Source organism: Amblyomma americanum, chromosome 6, assembly GCF_052857255.1.
Source record: "Amblyomma americanum isolate KBUSLIRL-KWMA chromosome 6, ASM5285725v1, whole genome shotgun sequence".
Taxonomy (NCBI): Eukaryota; Metazoa; Arthropoda; class Arachnida; order Ixodida; family Ixodidae; genus Amblyomma; species Amblyomma americanum.
In genome coordinates, this window is record NC_135502.1 from 110767107 (window position 1) to 110791572 (window position 24466).

Consider the following 24466-nt stretch of genomic DNA (forward strand, 5'->3'; position numbering starts at 1 on the left):
TAAAAGGATAAGGCTGAATTCGTTTCCTCCGCACTGCACAGTAATATGCTCATTCGGGTAAGCATGGACTTATTCGGTTTCTTTTTACAGGTTTCTACCCATATGGAGAACAATATGCTGGTGTAGAAGCTGGATCCTACTGAAGTAATAACACGCGGGTGAGCACAGTGCAGCCCCTTCGTCCAGAATTTTTTAATCACTGTTGACGTCCTTAAGTAGTAACATCAGATCAGAGTTCGGAGTAGTCTTTTAATTGCTGTATGAGGCATCTACTGAACTAACTTGCAGTAAGGAAAAAACGAAGCTCAAAAAACACAATTTAAGCTATTTCGAGGCCAGGTGGTACCATTTACGTCTCGGATGGGCTCTGGCGACGATTGTGTATTATGATTTTTCATTTTTAAAATTTTTTCTGACTGCAAAGACAACGACGCAAGATTGGTTTCTCGCAGGCCACAAACACGTACGCTAAAAAAGTTATATTAGATTTATTATATTATAATATATTATATTAAATTATATTATAGCTATAATATCTTTACTTGGGCATTTCTTTCAGGTGTACGGAACTCTAACAGCAAACTGAAGCGAAGGATCAATATCAAGCCTGCACTACGGTTATCACGATCCGAAATTCTTTGCTTGATGCATAAGTAACTACGTTGGTTTACACATGTAATATAGTAATATAATGTGCTTTTTATCCGGAATTGCACCTGCATTTGTACTTTACTTTTGCAAAATATATAATAAACAGTTGTCATTGTCACTCTGTTGCCTTCTTCGTAATAGACGTGCCTAAAGTGTTCGAGAATGCAAGAGAAATTGTCATATTTGCGCACATTGGACACGTTGTAGTTTGCCCGAGTAAACAAATAGTAAAAGAAAAACATGAGCAAAGAGCCTGGTAACCAGCATCAGGAGTCCTGAAAAACCGCGCATTATGTAATCTGGCGACAGCAGAAGCAAACAGGTTATTCATTACTTAATAATACAGTGCGCTTGAAGGTGTCCAAAAAAAAACACCCCTAACACTGCATGGTAAACCAAGGGCAAGTTTCATTGGATACTACAGGACTAGTGCCCAGAAAATTACCTTACATTGCGCAAAAGGTTATCTGTTGCGTTGCCTCCAGTCACACTTCGGCGAAATAGAAAACATCAAATCGAAGCCCGTAGTGTATCAGAAGGGATGTCATGATTCGTAATGTAGTTTTCACTCCGCCCACACAATTATTTTCCGGGAAATTGGGTTTGGGTGGCACAGCGGCAGAAACAGGAACAAGTTAGTCATAAAGAATTTAGAATAGGGAAGTGCGGATATTCGAAAGCTTCGGATAAGAATTGAAAATTCTGCTTTCATTATTTGCGTTTAGTTCGAATTCCAGTCGAAATGAATATCCGCCAATGCAGTCACAAGCATTGGTTTTCTTTAATTGCGGAATGTGATGGGAGAGCTTCGCAGAAAGAAACAGAGCAACATGGCGCTACAATACACAGCCATCTCGGCCACGCTTTAGTAACTGATCACGTTTTCTTTCAAGAAGACTGTCACTGTGCGTCCAATTCTATGGTTCGCTTACTACCGTAATACAGGGCAGGGGCGACTTTGACGAGCCGACCCGTCTACAAAGCGGAAAAACTAAGAAGAAACATAGGACCCAAAAACGCAAATTTATAAGGGTGATCAATTTGATTGATGCGGGGAAATGGGAGAGCATTCGCCTTTATTTGCTGAGTCATTCTTAGCCGTGGCACTGTCTGTCCACCGTGATAAGGTTTACTGGTTTCTTCTCGGGCAAAGCTCCTTGCTGAAGCATGTGAGAATAACAAATTTTATCCTTAATGTATCCCTGCTTGCTTATTCGCTATTCGAAGCTAACTATTCGTATCCAATTCGTTTTGGAACAATTTGGCATTCACACTCTTTGATGATGTTTCTCGCATCCACGTAACCATCAGCAGCAACAGCAGAAGTAACCTAACTACATCCACTGCATTCTAAGGGCCTCTCCAGAAGGCGTTAAGCTCATCCACGTCGCCTGAGGAAAATTAATAAACTTTTCATTTTACACGAAGCCAAAGGCTACACGGTGTTGCGATTCGCGGACTGAGGCCCTACAGACGCGTAACTCAGCTCCCTTTCACAGAATACGGCCGAACACGTCCGAGGAAAAAGGGAATATTCAGCAGAGAAAAGCTGCCCTTCCCCGTGCCCGGATGCCGGGGTGCTACGTGAGCCCTTCCGCTCCTACCCTCGCTGGGCTGCTTCGCTTGCGCGTTCCCCGGGGCCGGCACCGTCGGACGCCCGGACTCTCCCGCCAGTATCACGTTACCTCCATCCATCCGCAGCCGCCGTGCGCACGGGTCGGCACATCGAGCGGAAAGAGTGCGAGACGTGAAGTGTTTGCAGCCGCTTATCAACAACTCCGGCTTTCTAAAATAAAAGGCGAGGTCGAAGGGCTCTCGAAGATCAGCAAGTCTTGATGGCGATGGCAACGCCATCTGGGTCTATTCCCGTTCCTCACTATCGCCGCCCCGCTCGGCCTGCTTGACGTATGTGCTGGCTCCACTCGGCACCGTCGAAGACGTCGTCATGAGTGAACAGCTTATCGAGGTCGTCGCCATGGCAACGACTCTGCCTTGCTTCGCGCCGCCCCTATCTACGTAGAGAGCAAAGATCAGACCTCGCGCCCTTATCGGCGCACCACCGACGACAACGCCTCGGCTCGCTGCTAGTCTTAGCAGTGGCGACCGTTCCTCCCATCAGGTAAGATTCCGTTCTTTCTCGTCTTCTAGGGGGCAATTCTGAATAGCGCGTAGTTGTCGGCGAAGACTGTGTGAAGTCGATAAACATCAGGGCAGGGTGAGCAGTAGTACCCTGCGAAACATGTTCTAGCCATTATCGTTCGTCCGAAAGATGTGTTACCGTGCCGGATCGGAGGAATGCGCATGTGGTTCGCAGATATGTCACCATTGCACTTCCCTTCTCAATCGCTGCAGGCAGCAACATTGTACAGGCGGCATGTCCTGCAATGACCGCATAGATCTGTGGTTGCCACAGCTGCCCATCTCAAAAATCCACCTACCGCAGCAGAGCACTTACTGTTCTACACAGTTCTGAAGTTACCGATGTATGAGGTGCGAGGTGAGGTGGCTACGGCACTTTTGTCACCAAGAAAATATGGCAACCGCAAGTACAAACATCTTGAGAACAGTCTGGCATTCTTTTGAAACTTGGGAAACGCTTTTTTTTTTGTTCGAGGAACTGCAATATGGTACTCAACAGCCGTATATTGAAGTATTGTTTAGTAGTGGCTAGAAATATCAATTACCCGATCATTTCGTTCAAGACGAGAAGTTGCTCAAATAACTTCAGTGAATTAGAAATTATGAAAGGAAAGCACGTATCATATGGATATGCCGCAAGCAGCTGACAAGCGCCTTTGTGGCGAGCTGACGGAAGGGTAAAGCAGTGAGGTTATGCGTGATAAGATGCTCAGAAAATGACATTGTAGCACCGCTGTGCCAACGGTCGAAGTAAATGTACTATTGTCTCTCCGGCCTTCCATGTTCAGTAAATATGGATTCCGTGGCTGATAAGACAGGCCATGGATGAGTCACGGCTTGTTTCAGTGAGGAGACAAACACTAAGAGACAAAGGCAATGGACAGGTTCCTCCCGTAGCTGGCAGTAACGATTCCCGCCCTACTCATCCGAAGAAAAAAAAAAGTTAATTTCTCTGCCTGCGTTAGGAAGTGTTTCTGTGGTATCACGGAATCTTCTGTAATTCTTAAGATTTTAAGGCGGAAGCCGTTAATGGCTCATACTCCCGGCCACGAGCCTGTCCGCCCGATGTCACGCTCCTCAGCAACTCGATAAGAAAAAACCCTTCGTGCACGATGGGATTCGAACCTCCATCCTTCCGTTTTACAGTCGAGGGTGCTAATGAGTATACGCTGCTTCCTGCCAACGCATGTGTAGTTCTCCTTGTCTAGGACGCTGGAGAGTGCTTGCAGAAAGGCGTCGAATCAGACGGATGCCTCCAAAACGCCCTCCAGTGTCTCCAGCATTTAAGATTCACAAAAAAATTATGTACTTAATCAACATCTTAACCACAAATCAGTGACATAAGCAACAACATCGCGCTAAAGGCTTTCGCCCCACCGCACTCTAGGTCAACAAAGTTCCCCCCTGATTTTTTTTATACCTACCCTGCAGCAACTACTCACCCGTTATTATCTGCACGTAGCGCTTTTATATAAGGCGTATTCGTAACCACAAAAGAATTACTGAAGGTGGGGCAGTGGATAATAGCAATATATTCTTATTTCGAGTGTGTTACTAGCGGAAGCGGACGCCTACAAGTGCAGGATGCATGTTAATTAGGCGGCTAAATATTCTTTTTACCCCCTAATTCAGAACTTGAAGAGCACATATTGTAGCTGCGAAATCGGAGATGTCATTGCACACATGTTCACTTATTAGGTGCCATCTGGATAGAAGTTCTGGCTGGAAAATAATAATTCTGAAAGTGTGCCTATAAATGCATTCTGCAACTATATGTAACACATTGTGCGTGAAACAGAAGGCCTTGGGATCTCAGTTGCAATACTGCCCTCACAACTTGTGCACTTTGCGGGTATATTTGTCTGGGTCTTATCACAACTGCGTCTTTTTATTTTCGTTTAAAATTAAAGCAGCGGCAACCCCCCCCCCCCCCGCCCCCCCCCCCTTTTCGATATACTCCAAGGGGTGAAAGTCAGAGCGCCATTATCAACCGGCCGCGACCAACGCCTAGCTCCAGTGCGGCATTTACATCGTATCTGATAATGCTGCTACCTATAAATTATGCTGATCAATTATTAAGCTCATCAGCACATATTCCTTCTTCCGGGACGACTGCCGCCGTCTAGTGACGTGTTCTCGAACATATTCTTTTTATCTCTACATTGCACTATATTAGCATCCATCGGGGAAACATCCTGCGAGGTTGCTACAACCCGTCGCGTTCATGGCTGCTCTCTCGCAGTTCTCTGCTAACTCTCATATTATTTATCTTGTTACAAGGTGCACCTAAGCCCACGGGCTTGAGGGCGGTGTAAAGGGAGACAGTATAAGTAACATGATCATCGTAATCGTGAGAAATATGTATTTTATAACGACCTTTCGTGAAAATAGGTCACAATGTGAGCATTTGCCCAAATTAAAATTTTAAAGTTAATGTATACGTGCGTCTATTACATATACTTTCCCGGAAGTATGTAATAAGCGTTCGTGCCATCATTATCTGCGAGGCTTGTGTCTTGAGACACTTTTGAGCACAGTTTAGGCTGTGTCATGTTGCCTGGAAACAATCCAAAGAAGGCAAAAAAAAGTTTATAACTTCCCTTCTTGTTTCTCGCGCGACCGGGTCTGTCGTCACCCATTTCTTTTTTTTTCTTTAGTCCGGACCGTAGCCTTTTGCCACTTGCTTGACAAAGCAGAGCAGAATTCCGCGCTTCCGCCAGGCTACCATGCACCTCATACTGTTTGAGATGACATTTTTACTGCCAAGGTTATAGTGCCTCCTTTCATCACTCCATGGCAAGGATTTCTCGCAGCTTCCTTTCTGAAGATAAGGCTCGAAGGCTCCGCTAAGGAGTGACTCAGACAAAAGGTCATTCAAGCGTATCTCTCGTCTTGGCCTATCGCGGCGTAGATACCTGAACGCCTTAGATAGCCGGGAGAGGTGTAGAAGAAACGGTCCGTGCTTGGCGAGTCCCCTGCGGAAGCAAAAACAAAAGTATCCTGAAATCGTCGCGAGAAGTTGTACCGGAATAGGTACATCGTACGCGTTGGTCGAAATCAGATACCCTCAGCGTCTACGTCGTGGCATGTAATCACCTGTAAGTTCCACATTCACGTGATAGTAGAGAAAAAAAACATCACCAGGAGTCTACATAGCAACAATTCCTTACTTCCAGGATTCATTCTTCTGCTATTTTTCCACTGGCCAGCTGCGCATTCAGTAAGATAACCAACCGACGTCGTTGCTGGCAAGCTATCGGCACTTTGTCATAAGCAGCTTCGATAAGCTGCGTGAGTGCTGAAGAATATATCAGAAAAATATTTGATACCTTGGAGGCACCAGCCCAGGCAGACATGCGTCAGCTGTAAGAGACATCTTGGTCAGGTAACGGTTTCTTTTGGTAGAGCGCCATATGCTGTCGTATTACCCAAATCTACCTGGCGGTCAAGCGAGCTTAGAAAAGACGAGCTTGCTGGCTTGATACAGCTATATCTCTGCCGTTCCTTCACTCAGGAGAAAGGCGAGAAGTGAGGCGGCCTCTTGGGAATCGCCTTAGAGATATGCTGCAGTGCAGGGTTCGAAGAAGAGGGCTGAGAAGGGCTGGTCGGTTCAGGCAGAGTAAAAGGCGAGGAGAAGCGCTAACAAACGGAGCGGTCGATTCTCGCATCCCCTCACTTTTCCCATTTGATAGCAATGTTCCGCGCCTTTTACTCAGGCGAAAGGTATCCATGTGGCGTTGCTGCTTCCCAACTCGGGTACGGGGCGCAGATTTCGGTGCACGAAACATTTTATACTAAACCCATTCGAGTTAATCCAGAGCTCCGCGTGTGGCGTATGGTATGCAGAATTTTCCCTCTTGACGTTGCTACGGATGTGGCAACGCCCCCCCCCCCCACCCCCCCCCCCCCCCGCTTCCGCCGTACAGCGGATAACCTTAACTGAATTATCCGGAGAAAAAATCTGAACCTGCGGAAATGACGCGTGAAAATGTAACTACATAGTCTTTTGGACATGTAATAAGAATAATTATTTTTTTTTAATATTTTCTTTAATGTGCACAATTGACCTATTTATTAATTTGTGCAGGGCCTAAGCTGAGATTGCAACCTCCAAGCGAGTATTGTTCAATGCCATCGTGTACCAAGAACTTCTCAGAACGATTGCATGCTCCGAAAACCAGCCAAGTTTTGGCTTAGTTGAGCTTGCGCGAGGCATGAAGCGCTCAAAACGCCTACGCCTTTGACGTCGGCCGGCGGGGCGAAAATTATTGATGCGCTTTGTCGAGATTCGAGATCATAACGCGGCTATGCCGGTGGGGATTGTTATTTCCGTGTTCCCCTTGGCAAAATGTGAATCCCGTCAACTGTTGAATTAGCTAAGTATTAGCCATGCCAAATTAGCAATTAGTCATGCAAGAAGCATTCTCTTTCAACAGAATACCGTGAAACCCGTCGGAAGTCCTCAGATTAATTTATATTCCGGATCTTTGACCTCACGACGCTGAAGTTTCGTTGCGAATTGCGTCGCTTTGAAATTATATTCAGCAATTTTTAGCAGTGAAGTAGAAATGTAACTGAGAACCGTCCAGTTTAAACATCGAGAATCACACGAAGTAAGAGCCACAAACAAAAGTGATAACTACCCCGTTTTGTTTTTTTCCAGAGACTATATCAGAGGAGAGTGCCCTTCGCCAACGTGAGCTTGGCTTAATATTTCTTATCCGCTTTGAAAGATAATTTCTAACGAAGGGCGCTGGTTTCCTCATGTCATTGATTCATTTTCTCTACAGGAGCACTGAAATTGTGTTAAGTTCTCTTAGATCATGAATGGCAGTTTACCAATATTCCTGAGCAGAAAGGTATACAACCGATGTATCTTACCGGTCTCATCTGAGGGGCAGAAATTTGGAAGCTAAAAAAAAGGGCTTAGTTTAAGTTAAGGACAGCGCAGAGAGCTATGGAAAGAAAAATGATAGGTGTAACGCTAAAGGTGCACTAAAGAGGAATCTGAACTCGTCTTTTTACCGCGGAAACTCTATCTATACGTTCCGGGCATTCTTAAAAACATAAAATTATTCTCCTGTGCGGCCGATTGCCCTAATTAAATCGGATTAAACGTCCCGGTTCCCGCTCTTTTTTTTAACTCAACGCGGTAGGTAGGAAGACTCAACCAATGCGCCAGCCAGTCCCGTGGCGGCTTGCCGCTCTGCCATCGCCGAAGTGATACGTAAATCAAAGAGTCCACGTGTATTTTTATTTTCGTGGGCCTAATTTATTTTCGCGGGCCTAGCAAGTCCCGTACTTTGAATAGTTCTGTTAGCTGCATTTGGAAGCTGAAGAGGTGCGCTTAGGTTTTAGTGAAGAAAATATTTACTGCCGTACAGTAAATGAATTAATTATGTTGGTTCTGTGACGTGTACACCAAGAATTACGTGCAGTGTGCAAGCCGCATACTAACACCAGAATACCGAAGAATTGATCGCATGGTTCACTCCTTCCAACCACTGGGAATAAGCGATAGGTACATGAGTTAAGGCAGAAACTTGGGCAGGTTGGTGACCTTTTAAGAACAGGAAGCAAAGCACAAAATACAAGGCCAGAAAGAAGTAGCTGACACATCGAGTCGTCGTCTACCTGTTTCTGGCTCAATATTTGGCGCTGTCTTTTCGATTCTTAACCTGCATCTTCTGTCCCTTGACTCCCACCCCTCCTCTCTTTTTTTTTTTCAGTGAAAGAAAAAGTCGCAGCCAAAGCAGGGAAGGTATATTAAAATTTAGGTTTATTAACGTGCTTCAGATGGCTTGTCACATAAAAGCCCAACTCTGCTGACAGTAAGGTTCGGACACATTGTTACAGTGCCTTGCATATTCGGTAGGAACGGGGTATGATATATACAACATTGCTTATCGTCCTGGTGTGTTGAGCTGGGATATTGGCATGCGTTATTGAAATGTGAGTTCAGGATGTAGTGCAAATAATGATTTGTCTTATTTTTCTTTCGGTGTTTTGCAGGCTATAGCATGGCCACCCACCAGAAAGCGTCCTGTGTGCTGCTGTTCGCCTTGCTTGCGAGCAATGTGCGGTGTAACCTCCTCGGCAATATTCTTTCCAGTGCCGGTGGCAACGAACACTCGGAAGCTAACGGGACGAAAGAGGCACTCCGACCTAACCCTCCGCTGACAACCCCGACGGAACTCTGTAATACGCATCAATGCGGCTGCTACACCGACGCCCGTCCCGAAAAAGATTGACTGCTCCTACAAACACATATCCAATCTGAACAGGCTGGCCTTGCCAAACCACGTGATCGAACTGAGCCTGACTGGAATCAACCTCACCACGTGTTGGACACCTACTTCTACACCGCTCCAGGCGTTCACGTGCTTGACCTGTCACACAACCGCATCCAGTTCATCGCATTCACGGCCCTGCGAATGTTCACCGATCTGAACCGACTGACGCTCTCGTACAATCGCCTGGCATCGCTCGAAGAAGAGGTGTTCAACGGCTTGCGAAAACTGCAGTACCTCGACCTCAGTTTACAACAAACTGTCCACCCTTTATCCCAAGGACTTCGACCACCTGGACAACCTCACTGAGCTCAACCTGGCTCACAACTCGCTCATGGAGTTCAACGGTAACGCGCTTGTGAAGCTCACTTCGCTCAGAAAGCTGAGCCTTCAGAGTACCGGGCTTAGCGCGCTCAGGCAGAACGACTTCGACAGCCTGACCAACCTCAAATGGCTGGACCTGAGCGGTAATGGGTTTGATGAGGTTCCCTTCAGGGGTCTGCACCGTCTCGGACAGCTGACTCACCTCGACTTGGGGAGGAACCCCATCACGGTGATCAAGCCTTACAGCTTCTACAACCTGACCTCCCTGAGAAGCCTCTCGCTGAAGTACATGGGAGACCTTACCACCATCGAAGCGCACGCCTTCAGCGACGTCACGAGTCTCAAATCTATAGATCTCAGCTTTTGCCCAAGGTTGGCGATCATCGACAGGCGGGCGTTCACGTACAACGGCAGCGATGGGAAGATCGAAGTGGACGAGTTCTACGCTCGCCAGACGGCGCTGAAGACTCTGCCAGAGTCCCTTCTGCGCTGGGACTACGTCACCAAGGTGGACTTCGCAGAGAACGACTGGAAGTGCGACTGCAAGCTCGAATGGATGCCGCACGTTGTGAAGAGGGATGTCATCGATGGGAAGCTAAGGTATGCGGTTTTGTTCAATTCCTTATGTTCAGACAGCCGAAAGGCTTCCAAAGTGCCGTTGTACTGCGCAAAAACGATTCCAAGCCATGTTTTTTTTATCTAAGTCAGTTTGCTTGTGTGCATTACGAATGAATTTCAGCTTTCACTTTGAATGGATCTAGTGCTGTAAAATTAAATTGCTCCGTGGCTTAAGATTGTACGTTTACACCATTATGGACAAGAACAAGTCTCCCAAGTATTTCTGTCTGTTTCTGAGATCGCGGTAAAATTATGTTAAGGCGCGTTTTACTCACCTTAACATTTGACTATGTTTTTCTTACAACCATTTCTAGTGCTTCTAGATAGCACTAATAATAGAAAATTGAAGACGTGCTCTGGTGTTCATTTTCAAAAAAAAAACTATGTAATAGCGTCAAGATAGTGTGCAAGAAAGTGTTGCTGTAGCAATCACTGCAAATACAGATCTGTTAATTTCCCCTTTTTTAAATAGCAAAGATGCAGCGGGAGTATTTTCTGTGTTGCCAAGTTGGTGAGCCTCTACGATGTTTTAATCCTCTTTCAGCATTCAGAGACATTTCACTCCAGCTAATCATCTTTTTTGCAAAGCCACGCAAAATCACGCATCGTATCATCGGTCCTTAAGAAAATTTTAAGCGACGTTTTCTGTTTACACTTGTAATGGTACAATCTCAAAATTGTTTATCACTTCAATTACAGTGTCCATCAACTGCTTTTACGAGAAAAAATTAAATGATCTGAAAACAATTGTACTTGTAAAACGGAGCTTTGCGACCTCGCCTGTGTAAGATTTCTGCTCCAGGAAACAAAATAAATTGGATTCTTTGAACGCTTCATAACCTTTGTTCGTGTCTTACAAAAGATGATTGGCTCATAACATCATTCACAGTAATCGGTAGCCTACTTCGTGGTTATCACTGAGCAGGCACGCTCACAAATGTTTCTCGGATAGCCACACAAAACGACTTCGATTAATTGCAGCGAACAAGTGAGCGGAGTTCCGGTTGTAATGGCGAGCGTAAATTTGCTCGAGCAAAAAAGTACTTACCACCCTAGCCGATTCTAAACATACTTTGGCCTTTTATGCGCTCAGAACTAATAAGCAATTTTCAACCGCTTACGGATTCATATTTGTCCTCATTATGTCCTCTCTGAGGAGATATTTCTCTTTTTTGTGCTGAACCAACCGTAATTTTGAGTAAAAAATAACAATAACTCATGCCAACCCCAGACAAACGCAGCTGCACAAGAGCCTTTGTGGAACCTGCAGGAGCCGTGAATGGTATGTCGACGTGCTGAGAGCAGGGTTAACCAGGTATAGGTAGACGAAAACGTTCTCATAAATCCCGGGCATTTCCGCAATTTTCCGTGGAAAGCACTCTTCATTGCACACCAGATGGGCAGAGGAGGCTACTTTTTTATTTACTACTCCAAATGCTCCATCCTTAATTTCATGCGCGATATGAAGATTACCAAATCCCCGTATAAAACCAAAACTGCCGCAAAGGTGAGGGCAATAAAACTGTGCTAAAGTCCAAAACATTTACATAAGACTATCTCAATCCAAGCATGTGAAATGAATAATAATAATTGGTTTTTTGGGGGGGAAAGGAAATGGCGCAGTATCTGTCTCATATATCGTTGGACACCTGAACCGCGCCGTAAGGGAAAGGATAAGGGAGGGAGTGAAAGAAGAAACGAAGAAGGAGGTGCCGTAGTGGAGGGCTCCGGAATAATTTCGACCACCTGGGGATCTTTAACGTGCACTGAAATCGCACAGCACACGGGCGCCTTAGCGTTTTTCCTCCATAAAAACGCAGCCGCCGCGGTCGGGTTCGAACCCGGGAACTCCGGATCAGTAGTCGAGCGCCCTAACCACTGAGCCACCGCGGCGGGTCATGAAATGAACGCAGGAAATCGTATTTCTAGTTCGGCACATCTCCTTTTTCCAACAGATTCTTTTGCGAGCACAAGTTATCTAAAATGTACCATTTTTTTTTTACGAGAATCTTAGGACAGGAGTAAACAAAAATCGGCAAAGACACTTAAGACGGCTCACGCGTTATAATGTGAAATCATTACTGTCCCTGGGTGCATTAACACTCACCCACACAAACGCGCGCGCATGGCACCACCCGGAGCACTGCTCGACAAACGGTTGCAACAAATAGTTTTTTGAGGAAAGGAAATGGCGCAATCACTGTCTGACATTTCAATGGACGCCTCAACCGCGCCTTAACTAACAGAAGGGGTAAAGAGTCTGAGAAGGCATACAATTGAAGGTGCATATGACGTTGGTTTGAATCCCTGTCGCAAGCTAGCTTCTAACTTGACTACCTTATATAAGTTATATGCAACGAGAAATCATACGGGACCACCCGGAACGTTGTACGACTACCAGTTGCATCACAATTTTGTACGAATGTTGTCCGGAAGACTGGCGTGACAGGGAGGTCGACCAGTGGCGAGTACATATATAGACAACCGACATGTTTGAGTTTGAGTTTGTGTTTATTAACATTTTAGTTCTCAGTACAGAAAACTAAGGGCCGGGGACAAAAGGTACAAAACTTGTACCTGGCTGGGTCCCCTGACCCCATAACAAAGTTGGTAGCGATGCACTCCGAATAAACAAATAATAAACTAACGAAGAAAAACGAACAAAGCACTTTGAGCGAAAACAATTTAACATGATGTTTGAAATTGTGCACATCACTCGGGCCAATATTTAAACAAAATAAAAACCGTTTTAGCAAAACCCTGTGCGGAAACCATCAGAAAATACAGAATCCATCAGGAGAGACACTTATAATCAATAATGTACAACAAATAAGTATGATGAACATAAATCAAGTATAGTTACTCGAAAAGAAAGTAGTCGTTCTAAAAGAAAGTACACATTATAGAAATTCACAAAAAACCGTGAGACCAACTACTACCACACAATGAAAATTTCGCGCAAAAATCTTTTCAGTGTATTAATAGAATGATAATTGATAGCTTCAGCTAACACCGCGTTCTCGTTTAAAGCGTTGGGAATAAGATATTTCATACTTTGTAGTCCATAATTTGTTCGTAAACGTGGTAATATGTAATTTATTTTCCTGAAGCAAAAACTGTCATTTTTCATGAGATATGTATTATCAAAGCTGTGAGAATTTTGTTTCCTTTGGGTGTATATGTAGACTGCAAGTTTGTATAAATAGAGCTGTTCAAGATAAAAAATCCCATGTTTCTTGAAAAAAGGCCTTGTGCTCTCATTATAATTTAAGCTTTCCAGAGCCCTAATGGCTTTCTTTTGCATGATTGTTAACATTTGCAAGTTACCGTTAGTTGTTTTCCCCCAAATTAAAAGACAGTAAGTTAAGTGGGATTGGATGATTGCATAATATGTATTTAATCTGTACCTAGTTGGAATCAGGTTCTTCACCCTCCATAATGCTCCAACTACTTTCGACATTTTTAATTTCAAATGATTTACATGTTCATTCCAGCTCAGAAACTCTTCAAAGTGGACACCGAGGAATTTAATGGTTTTTGTTTGATGCAAACTTTCAGTGTGGAAGGTGAGATTAATCTCGTAGTCAATAGGTGTGTTTCTTGCTCGGAATAGGATATATTTTGTTTTCTTGATGTTTAACTGCAAATCATTGCTAATAAGCCAGTTCGATAAGTTACATAGCCAAGTGTTTGCTGCTTCTTCTATTTCTTTCAATTTTGATCCGAAAAAAAAAAGCATTTGTATCATCAGCATACAAGAGTATGTCTTGAGTGAAAGGAATATTTTCAATATCATTAATATAGAACAAAAAGAGAAGCGGACCTAAGATTGACCCTTGTGGTACACCCTTATTTATAATTCTCAATTCGGACACGCAATCACCCAATTTAACGAACTGTTTTCGATTACTTAAGTAGCTTTGAATTAAGTTATTGGCATGTCCCCGAATTCCATAAGCATTTAGTTTTTCGATTAGTATGCGATGGTTTATGGAATCAAACGCTTTCCTTAAGTCGAGGAAGATGCCAACTGTAAAAAGCTTTTGTTCGATATTCTCGATTATCTTCTCTTTAATCTGAATTAGTGCTGTTTCAGTCGACTTATTTTTGCAAAAGCCAAACTGTTTAGGAGAGATTAAATGAAAATCAGTTGCATATGCAGCAAGTCGTTTATGTATAAGGCATTCCAAAATTTTCGCAAAAACACTTATTAGCGATATGGGGCGGTAGTTGTTAAGATCGTCTTTTGAGCCGCCTTTATGTATCGCTGTTACCCGTGCGATTTTAAGCTCACCTGGAAAAAGTCCACTGCGCAGGATACTATTGTATATATGTGCAAGTGGGGAGGCTAGAGTTGAGGCTACTGACTTGATTGGCAGTGGCTTAATATCGTCAGGACCTGGAGCACTATTGCTCTTTAAAGAATCAATAACTCGTTTGATCTCGCCTTCATCAGTATGGTGTAAAAAAAGCGTGCCTTGTGTACAAGTATTAATGTAAGTGACTGGATCCAAATCTGATCTATCCCGCATCTGGTCCATTGCAACTGTCAAAAAATGTCTATTAAATCTTTCACAAAGTTCAACACCACACAGTGTTTCACCCTGCGTGTTTAACTCCGAGAGACAAGTGAATTCAGGTGTCATATTGGTGACTTCTTTGTAGACCTTCCAAAATTTTTGTGGTTGATCCGCGCTGTGAAATTTACGGTTGTAATACTCACGTTTAGCTTTCCTTAGTTCTGCATTAACTTTGTTGCGATATATTTTAAACTCCTTAGATTTTAACTCATCTTTGTGTTTCAGCCAGTCCTCATACAATTTATTTTTTTTTGTTTTATCTTACCATACAGCGCGGGGCACATCCATGGCTTTCGAGCCCTTTTATGTTTTTTCCAAAAATACACTGGGAATGCCTTTGAGTAGAGCTCTTTGATCTTAGAGTAGAATAGATTGAAACTAAAGTTTGAATCTTGCTCGTTAATAATCTGAGACCAGTCGATCTCCTGAACTAATTCTCTAAATGCTTGCAAGGTATCATCATTAATCTTTCTCGTTTTAAACTGTGCAGTGTTAGACAGTTTTAGCGGTGCGTACGCAAGTGCTGGCGTACGCAAAGCGCTACGGCGCTGCGTGCGTTACACACACACACACACACACACACACACAAACAAACACACACACACGCACACGCACACGCACAGGCCGCCGCGGTTTTTCTCGTAATGGGACGAGTAATGATTTTGCAATACAAGTATATTTTATACGCCGAAAGCTGCTCCCTCAGAATATGAACCAAACAGGACAGGCCGGGAAAATGACAATCAGTCACCTGGGAAAGTGGCAATTTTTTCTCTGCAATTTTGGCGTCCACCTTAAAAAATGATTAACACATCAACTACACTGCATAATAATTAGACTCCGAAGGGGTTAGGTTATTTACTTTATACACCCCCAGCTCTGTGACATTTTAGAGGGATTCATTATAGAGAATTGGTTATATCAAGATAATATGTGCGCAGGACTAATCATAAAAAAGTACTCGTGGAAAGCATCCTTTTAGTAAGCGACCAAAATAGGCGAAAACACGCTGCAGTGGCGGAAATATTGCTGGCATGCACGTGAAAATCTACCGGGTACATGAGAACAGCGGAGGCTTCATTTGAATGGCGTGGCGCTACTTTAGAAACAAAGAAAGCTCTGTTACCCCTTGCCCTTGGCGGTTCGTTTCTTTGTGCTGTTCAGCCATCTGTATTTTTCTTCCGAATAATCCTGATTGATCAGGTAGGTTAAAAGCTCTAACGTAGATTTTTCTCTGCTTCCCATCTCCGGAAAAAACTGGACAAACGCTTGCAGTATGCATGCCTGGCACCACGTTCCGCATGGTGCTGAACAACCAAATTTACCGCGTAAATTTTGTTTTTTTCGCATAGGGCAGTGATTTCTTCTCATCTTTGTTTATGGCGAGGACAAGAACTACTTTACAAGTTAGATGTTGCGGCGTGCAGGAAGCGTTGGTCAGAATTTCACCGCAGGGTATGGCTTTCTCATAAAAATTTGGCGGTGGTTTAACTCTGATTAAACGTGAAGTGACGAGATAGCTGCATCTGGCCGTGTGGAACTTGCTCAGTTGAATTTCAAGGTCAGTCTTTCGCCGCTCCGTTTCGCTGGGCGTTCCTTCTTCATCTTCGTCCCACTTGACACGGCGCATGCGCACAGCTGTTGCAGCTCGGTTTCGCCAGGTGGTGGTGGTGAAAAACTTTATAAAGTAGAGCAAGCCTGAATTGTTGCATCCTAGTGATGGGATTGCTCTTGGATGCGTGTCGTGGCCGGAAGGTGATGCTTCTCAGCGACTTCCAAAGCCCAGTCCATTAGCTGCCGTTGGGCAGCCGGGTCAGAACTGGACACCGCAGCCTCCCATCGCTCGAGGTCTGTGAGTTGCCAATCGGCTGGTGGAAGGAGCTCAGAGCAAGAATAAAGAATGTGTGCAAAATCCGCTTTCGGAGCGCCGCAGAGGGTACATACTGGCGTGAACAGTCCCGGGTGAACCAGGGCTAAATGGGCAGGGGAGAGGAAGGTGCGGGATTGTAGCTGTCGCCACGTCACCTGCTGCAATTTAGTGAGAGACTTGTGCGGAGGGGGATACGTTAGCCGTTGCTCACGGTAGTGTAGAGTGATCTCGTGATACGCGACCATTCGATCTCGAGCGTCTCCCCAGGCGTCGGCGGCTCCTGCTCGGCTGACGAAACCTCGAGCTAAAGAATGAGCCGCCTCGTTACCTGGGTGACCGGCGTGGGCCGGGACCCAGAGAAGCTGAATAGGTCGGGTAGGGGCGGGAGACCGGCTTAGAAGCCGGAAAGCGGGTTCGGAGATGCGGCCTTTCGCAAAGTTACGGACCGCGGTCTTTGAGTCGCTGAAAATGTGGGTCGCTGATGTAGTAGCGATGGCTAAGGCTACGGCTGCCTCCTCCGCTTCCGCAGGAGTGGAGGCAATGACAGTGCCTGCCGTAATAGGGGTGTGCGAATTGGACACTACCGCCGCAGGGCAAAGGCGGAAGAGGAGGTGCAAGAGGCTGCGTCGACGTAGACGCTCTCCGGCTGTGCGCCATAGTGTTTGTGTAGGGCTGCAGCCAGAGCAGCACGACGAGCCGCGTGATGCTCGGGATGCATGTTCTTGGGGAGGGGGTGAATGGTTATGAGGTCCCGTGTGCGGTGTGGGAGGGAGAAGGTGTGGGTATAATAGCCAGGGGGGTGTAGGCCAATGGCGTCAAGAATGTGACGGCCGGCTAGGGTGGAGAAGAGCCGATCAAGTTGGGCAGATCGATGGGCCTCGGCGAGTTCGGCGAGGGTGTTGTGTACGCCCATCTTAAGAAGGCGTTCATTCGTCGTGTGCTGGGGGAGGTTGAGGGCCGCTTTGTACGCCTGACGGATGAGGCAGTTGATTTTGTTCTCCTCTACTCGGGAGAGGAAGATATAGGGCAGGGAGTATACTACCCGGCTAAGGACGAAAGCCTGGATCAGGCGGCGGAGGTCGTGTTCCCGCATGCCTCGGTGTTTGTTAGCGATTCGTCTGATGAGGCGAACGGTTTGTTGAACGGTAGCAGTGAGCTTAGTGATTGTGGCAGTGTTCTTGCCATTGTTCTGGAGAACCATTCCCAGGATGCGAACTTTGTCTACCTCTGGTATGCGGGTGGCATCAATGGTGACATCGATGCCAGGTGGGGAAGTTTTGTCAGTCTTCCCCGAGGGCGGCGAAGGACCAGAAGTTCCGATTTTGTAGGAGAGCATGCAAGGCCGACCTGTTGGGCATAGGAGGTCATCACATCTGCCCCCGCTTGTAGTGTCTCTTCAATGGTGCCGACATTACCCGTGGAGGTCCACAGGGTGATGTCGTCGGCATATAAAGAGTGCGAGAGGGCGGGAATGGCTGAAAGAGGCTTTGCCATGGGGATGAGAGTTATATTAAATAGAAGCGGGGAGAGTACCGATTCCTTAGGGGTACCTCGGCTACCGAGGGTGTAAACAGGGGAGGAGGGTGAGCCAAAAGTGATTTCAGCTGTGCGGTGGCGGGGGAAGGCTGAGATGTACTGATGGGTACGAGTGCCGACGTGTAGGGACGACAGGGCGTCCAAGATGGCCGAATGATGTACATTGTCGAATGCCTGTTTTAGATCCAGGGCCAGGACCGCGCGCGTGCGCCTCGTGTTTTGGGGGTGGAGGACATCTTCTGAGAGCTGAAGCATGATATCTTGGGTGGAGAGGTGGGGACGGAAACCAACCATCGTTGGGGGAAGAGGAGGTTGTCATCCATGTGTTCCTGGAGGCGACCAAGGACGACGTGCTCAAAGAGCTTGCCGATGCAAGACGTAAGGGAAATGGGACGGAGATTCCTTATCTCAAGAGGCTTTCTTGGCTTGGGGATGAAAGTTATGCGGGCATGAGTCCACTGCGAAGTGTGACGATTCGTGCACATGCACCGGTGCCACGGCGAGCCGGTCAGTGACTTTTCCTGGAGACGGTTGGCCGCGCCGTCCTGGCGTGGGGTCGCAGCGGAGAGACATGACCATATTTGGTTGTGGCGGAGAAACATTACCATATATGGTAACCGTCGACGGCCCTGTCGAACGACGCTTGAGTGTCCCCGTCATTATGCACCCCTCGAGAGCCACGGGGGGGTGGACAAAGGCGCGGCCACGGCTGAAGAAAGAAGCAAAGGCTTTAAAAGCGGAAGCCGACGGGAGGAAGGAGGAGAGCGATCGGGGCGAGTGGACGAGAGGGCCGGAGACGGAGCGAGGCAGAAGACTTGGGCTGCGCATTGACCTGAGCCCGGGGTCTAGCCGTCGCTAACGTTCGACCTTCGCCAACGCGCCTCCACGCCTGGAAGCTCATCCAACGACCAGCCGAGAACGAGGGCAGCACAGCCACGAGGAACTCCCAGCCCGGCCGCTGCAGACAACCAGCCATTCATCGAGCCCGTGCCACACCACGCTGACTCAGCCCCGGCGACGACGAGCCCAGCTTCTGTCCCGTAAGCGGCATCGAGCCAGATGCTTTAATTAAATCACTCAAAAATCATTTTGGAGTCGGTGCATCAATCTTCTCATGCCCAGTGGGGACCCAGGGCCATTTTAAGAAACTGGTTCATCCCAGAAGGGAGGGTTCCCGTTCGCCAGCAGTGATTGAACAAGTCTGCAACAGCCTCCACGGACTGGCCGTCGAGATTGCGGAGCGCCTTGTTGGTGACTCTCAGCGCCGGGGGCGGTCGTGGTCCGAAGTTTGTGCATGGCCTCCCGGACCTCCGCCGGAGAGATGTCCGCGTCGAGTTCCGGGTTGGGGTCTCCCGTGTACGGGGGGAGGGGGGTGGGAGGGGTGATGGTGAGATATTGATCTTTGAGGGCTTGGAGGAGTGCATCGTCTGAGAGGGGGAGCTGGTGCAAGATGCGTGTGACGTGCTTGCGTTGGGTGGCCTTCGTGTGACCCGGGTCAAGGAGATATCTGAGGAGGGACAAGGTGTCTTTGAGGCCTAAATTACCACTCATGCGATCGCAGACCTGTCCCCATTGTTGATGGGCGAGGTCGCGTGCATGTGTTTCAATCTCGCGTACGAGATGAGCGATACGGCGTTCAGGGGCCGATTGTGCTTTTGATTGAGCCAGCGCCTTTGCAGGCTGGCATGTGCTTCCCACATGTGGAGGAGCCGGCTGCCAGCAGCCGACGTGTCCTCAGGTTCGGGAATGGTGGAGGTAGCGCGGGCGACATCGCGGTTGAGACTGGCGGTCCATTCAGAGAGGTCCGTGATGGTGTTCGGGGTTAGGCGCCGAAGTTGGCGGAATTTGTCCCAATCCACCACCTGTGTCCCTCGTCGTTTTGGCGAGGTAATGGAAGAGATATTGACCTCTGTGGAAATGATATAATGGTCGCTGCCAAAGGAGTGTGTCGTGTTGATCCATCGGCTGTCGCGAATGTGTTTGCTAATTGTGAGGTCTGGGCTGGTGTTGTGCTGAACACTAAAACCAATACGGGTGGGGATCGTGGTGTCATTCAAAAGGGAGAGGCCTTCGTCCTGAATGAATGACCACAGGGAGGTGCCTTTGCGACAGTTCTTGCGGTACCCCCAACTGATGTGATTGGCGTTAAAGTCGCCCACTACCAACAGGGAGTTGTTCGAACTGACCGAGAGCGTCTTGCGGAAAGCCGCAAGAAGAGGGGCAGGAGGACCTTTTGGGGGGCTATAGAGATTGAGGATGAAGAGGCTAAGTGACTTGCGTGTGGGAGGGAGAAGCTCCAGCAGGAGACCGTCTATGTCGTCTACCTCTAATGGGTGCTCTATCGCAGTGAGATTGCGATGTACGAGCGTGGCGACCCTGGTCTGTGGCTGGGTAGAAGGTTCGTATGCGGTGTAGTTTTGGAGCTTGACTGACGTCAGAGTTTCCAGAAGCGCAATGACCGCTGGGGCGTCGCGGCTAGAGAGGGTTTGTAAGTAAAGCTGCAGGTTATCTCGCTTTGAGCGAAAAACCCTGCAGTTCCACTGCCACTCCTTAATGCGTAGGGGTGTCGCAGCCATGTTGGGCAATGACGGAGAGAGCGGAAGATGCAGTGGGTGGCGTATGACCTCTGGGGAGAGGCTCGTGAATCTTAGTTTGGAATTGCGCGACATTGGCCTCCAGATTGCTCTGGCGGGTTTCGAGCGCCGCCACGCGGTCAGAAATGTTCTTCACCCACGTTTGAGTTTCAGAGCGGAACGTGTTTAGCGTCGCCATCATGCGTTTCTCAAAATCTTGCATGAAAGACATCACCTGGTGTACAAGGTTGTCAGTGACTGGTGTCAGTGGTGTCAAGGTTGTCAGTGGTGCGGAGCAGCTGCTGCTGCTGGCGGCGCGGCGCGCTGGCGAAACCGATGACGCCAATTCTCCCTCCCAACCGGTTTCGCCAGCGAGCCGCGCCGCCAGCAGCAGCAGCTGCTCCGCACCACGTGACGAACCACGTGATCAGCCACGCACCGCGCCGCCGGCAGCTGCTCCGCACCACGTGACGAACCACGTGACAGCGTGGCGGCGCCGCCACGCTGAAAGCTCGAAATACTACCGTTATGTAGCTATCGCTACAAAACAATTGAAAGCAGCCCCTTTGAGTTGATCCGTTGAAGAAAACCGGCATATCGCGCTACTTGAAAATGTTCAGGAAAAGTCACCTGACATGTTCATGAGCCTGTTCACATTCTGCGAAAACTGTTTGGCCGGTTGTTATTGGGCAATTTGTCCCGAGATCATTCAGAACCGTGCACTCCGCAGGTGCGGCAGCCCCAAGGAACTGGAGGGCAGGCTGATCGCCAAGCTGAACAGCGCCGACATGCCGTGCGCTGAGAGCGTCGCCCTGGAGCATCCTGGCTGGAAGGAGATCAACGTGGCCATGCGCGTCGCCCTGGGACTACTCATCACCGTCACCGTGGTGCTCGCCATCGCCATCGCCACTATGCTGTTCTTCAAGCTGCGAGCCAAGCCGCACATGTACCTCAGCCTCAAGCACAGATTCGGGTACAGCGCGGAGGAGTAGCTGCGATGCCTGGACCCATTTCAGAAGCGAAGGCGCAGTTAAGCCTGCGGCCCGCAACGCTCTGCAGCACAGAGGAAGGACATTCAGGATAGGCTGTCGATGTCAGAGGCGCCTAAAAGAAATGTGTCTCACGTGATATTACGGATTCTCGCGATAGTCTACGATATCTGAGAAGCCTTGAGCTACACTGTCATAGCGCCTAACCGAGTCGGAGCTAAGCCTCCAAAAGTCATATTAGGATGTGTGTCCATTCTTTAAAACACCCAATTTTCCTTATTTAGAGCGTATTCCTCTGCTCTTAGTGACAAACGTGTAAAAGTCATGCTACTGCACTTCAACGGGAGCGTAAGAAATAAAAGGCAAAAGAGCGCGCTCTCATCGCGCTGTCCTCTGTTATAAGCTCATCGCTTTGACCGCGTCATATTGTGTTATCAGCTTGATTTGCGTAATCAGCTTCAGTCGGTTTTGCTTTCTCTTTAAATGACTTCTTTCAGATGCCCCTGGTACTTTTAAAGCCATTACAGAGCGATACTCTCACGCCTTCAATATGGCCGCTCTGTGCTGATCAAATCACACGAGAGCCACGAATGAAACAAGACGTCTCCTGTCTGTCCTTCCTCCATGCCATGGGCCCATGACTGCCGCGAATGGCATGGGGAGTAAAGTGGACTATGGGGTGGCTGCACTCTGACAGCATGTGGTGCTGGCGCCACGTAGAGTACCGTGATAGCGACCAAAGCTACTTTACTCTCCTCTGTCTCGGTTGTCATACCCGCTTATAACAAACGGCCAGTCTGTATACGACCGGCTATACCGAAACTTTGTCTATATTGCGTGCTTACAGCAGTAAAGAAAATTTATGATGTCGCGCATAAATTCCATGCTGTGAACATTTTGCAAGATTGGAATATTTATTACACTAATACTCAAAAAGAATGCAGGCGTATATGCTTATCGTTTGAAAGAAAAAAAAACTGAGCGCCATTGTCGCGAAACATGTTCAGAGTCACTTTGGGTTTGGTGTGCATCTAAGTTTTCGCGTGGCAACGATGATAAAGTTTTCTTGCACAGTTTGGCTCAGAAAACGAGCGATGTGGTGTAAAAAAAATCTGCTTTGTGATGCAAAGAAACGGGGTCGTCAATTGCTGCATTGTCTCCGTGAACAGAGCTGAAATGTTTCGAGGAATTTCGAAATTTAAACAGTGCAGTAGGCTTACTGGTTAACATTGTTCTTACAAGTGTGCTCCTTCCCCTAAAGAGCATCTTTTTCCATTCTGGTTGACGAAATCAATTCTTTGCCTTTGTAGTTGTTGGACCCTTATAAAAATGGTCTATAGACAGTCTATAGACTTCTTGTAGGCTCTATTGCCTTTCTATAGATATTTCTTTTTGTATATTCATTGTCTAAAGCCTGTCTATAGACAAAAGTCTACTAAAAGTGTATGGCCATAAATCTAGAGAGTCTATAGACTGTCTATAGGATTTGTATTGCCTATATATAGACTGTTCTCTACATTTGCCCTATAGATAGACTCTATAGACTGTCTATCGACATTCTATAGACTCTGTAAAAAAATTTTGTATGGGGTAGTTCATTGTGTGTGCCTTTATTTTCATTTTGTGCAGTGAGCTGATGAAATCACACTGAATCAAACTGCGCTGGTCTGGGTAACCATAAAAGCAGCTGCATGGTTGACTGTTACACCAAAGCGCATATCACGTAATCCTTTATAGTTGCCTTGTCATCGCGAGCATTTCCTGCTCCGCTGCTCACCTTCTGTCAAAGTCCAAACTGCGTCATTGTGATTTTGGTTGTGCTAATTTTTAAAGTATGCTAAATGCAGAACATTGGTTTCTTATTGTAGCTGTCTTTTTCGAAGCTTGTATTGATGCATATGCTGCATTGGTGGCATTAAAACTGACAACGGCTTTTTGGACGGCTGTCATTCCCCCTAAACTAATGGGGGTCGTTATAGCGACATTAAAGGGGAATATACAAAGTGAAGCTAGACGAATATGTTATCTTCACGTGATAGCGAACATGTCATTTTTTGTAGAAAGCATAGATTTCATAAGCCATAAAATAGCGTAAAAGTGACGTGCATATGGCGACCCCTCTCGCGGACCCAGCGAACTTCGGCTGGTGACGTAAATTCTTCGTCAGACGCGACTGGCTCACCGCTTTGTCGTGTAAAGTCATTTTGCCATCAATTGGCAAGCGTCGTCGAAATATGAGGAAAGCAGTGCGACGGGCGCCGCCAAGAGCGCGAATAGCCTCACCGAAAGCAGCGCCAACGAGGAGACGGAGAGCAAGAGGATGCGTGAACACGAGCGCTGCCTTTTTCGCCTCGCACTCTGCGCACTGTGACTTTGTGTAGAGTTGTACGCAGCTAGTTCAGAGCCGCAAATTCTCGACAGCATTCGCGCTTCAAAGTGGCGCCTCTGATCGGCCGGAGAGCTGTGGCGAACACACGTGATCCAAATGACGTAACCTTCCCTGGGTTCGGGAACTCCTGAACAGGCTGGTGGGAAAATCGGAAACTTAATTCGCTATTTTCTCAGCAACGCAGCCACCTTTCCACAAAGGCGAAACGGTGCTTGTGTAGTTCTCGAGGGATAATCTATCAGCCAGTGTATCATCTTTATAAGTTTGTTATTTCGTTTTATTGTTCCTTTCAACATAGAAATAACTGGAGGGACACTTTACCGAGCTGCCACGCTTCATTGAGTAAGTGTTGAGGCTACCGTGTAAGTCGTCTTCTATGTTGAGTTGCTTGTTCTCGTTCTGATCTTGTGCTCTTGCACCACAAAGACATCTGTTCAAGTCCGCCGGAGTTAATCTGTCTGTTCTCTTTGCCGAGCTGCACAGGGATTCTGGAATAGACATTTGCTT

At 47.1% G+C, this 24466-nt stretch overlaps 1 protein-coding gene and 1 pseudogene across 2 annotated transcripts in view; both read left to right on the forward strand.

The window, feature by feature from the left end:
- LOC144093989 (uncharacterized) overlaps positions 1 to 769 on the forward strand; it is a 31210-nt gene extending 30441 nt beyond the window's left edge. Inside the window, exons 6-7 of the mRNA XM_077627808.1 lie at positions 91 to 158; positions 560 to 769. Coding sequence (XP_077483934.1) covers positions 91 to 143 — 53 coding nt within the window. The 3' untranslated portion in view covers positions 144 to 158; positions 560 to 769. The remainder of the gene's footprint in view (positions 1 to 90; positions 159 to 559) is intronic.
- A 6694-nt stretch (positions 770 to 7463) lies between these two features.
- Positions 7464 to 23505, forward strand: LOC144093992 (uncharacterized; annotated as a pseudogene). The gene is made up of 3 exons (XR_013306368.1): positions 7464 to 7486; positions 8803 to 10004; positions 21312 to 23505. The product of XR_013306368.1 is annotated as an uncharacterized LOC144093992 (transcript).
- The last annotated feature ends 961 nt before the right edge of the window (positions 23506 to 24466 follow it).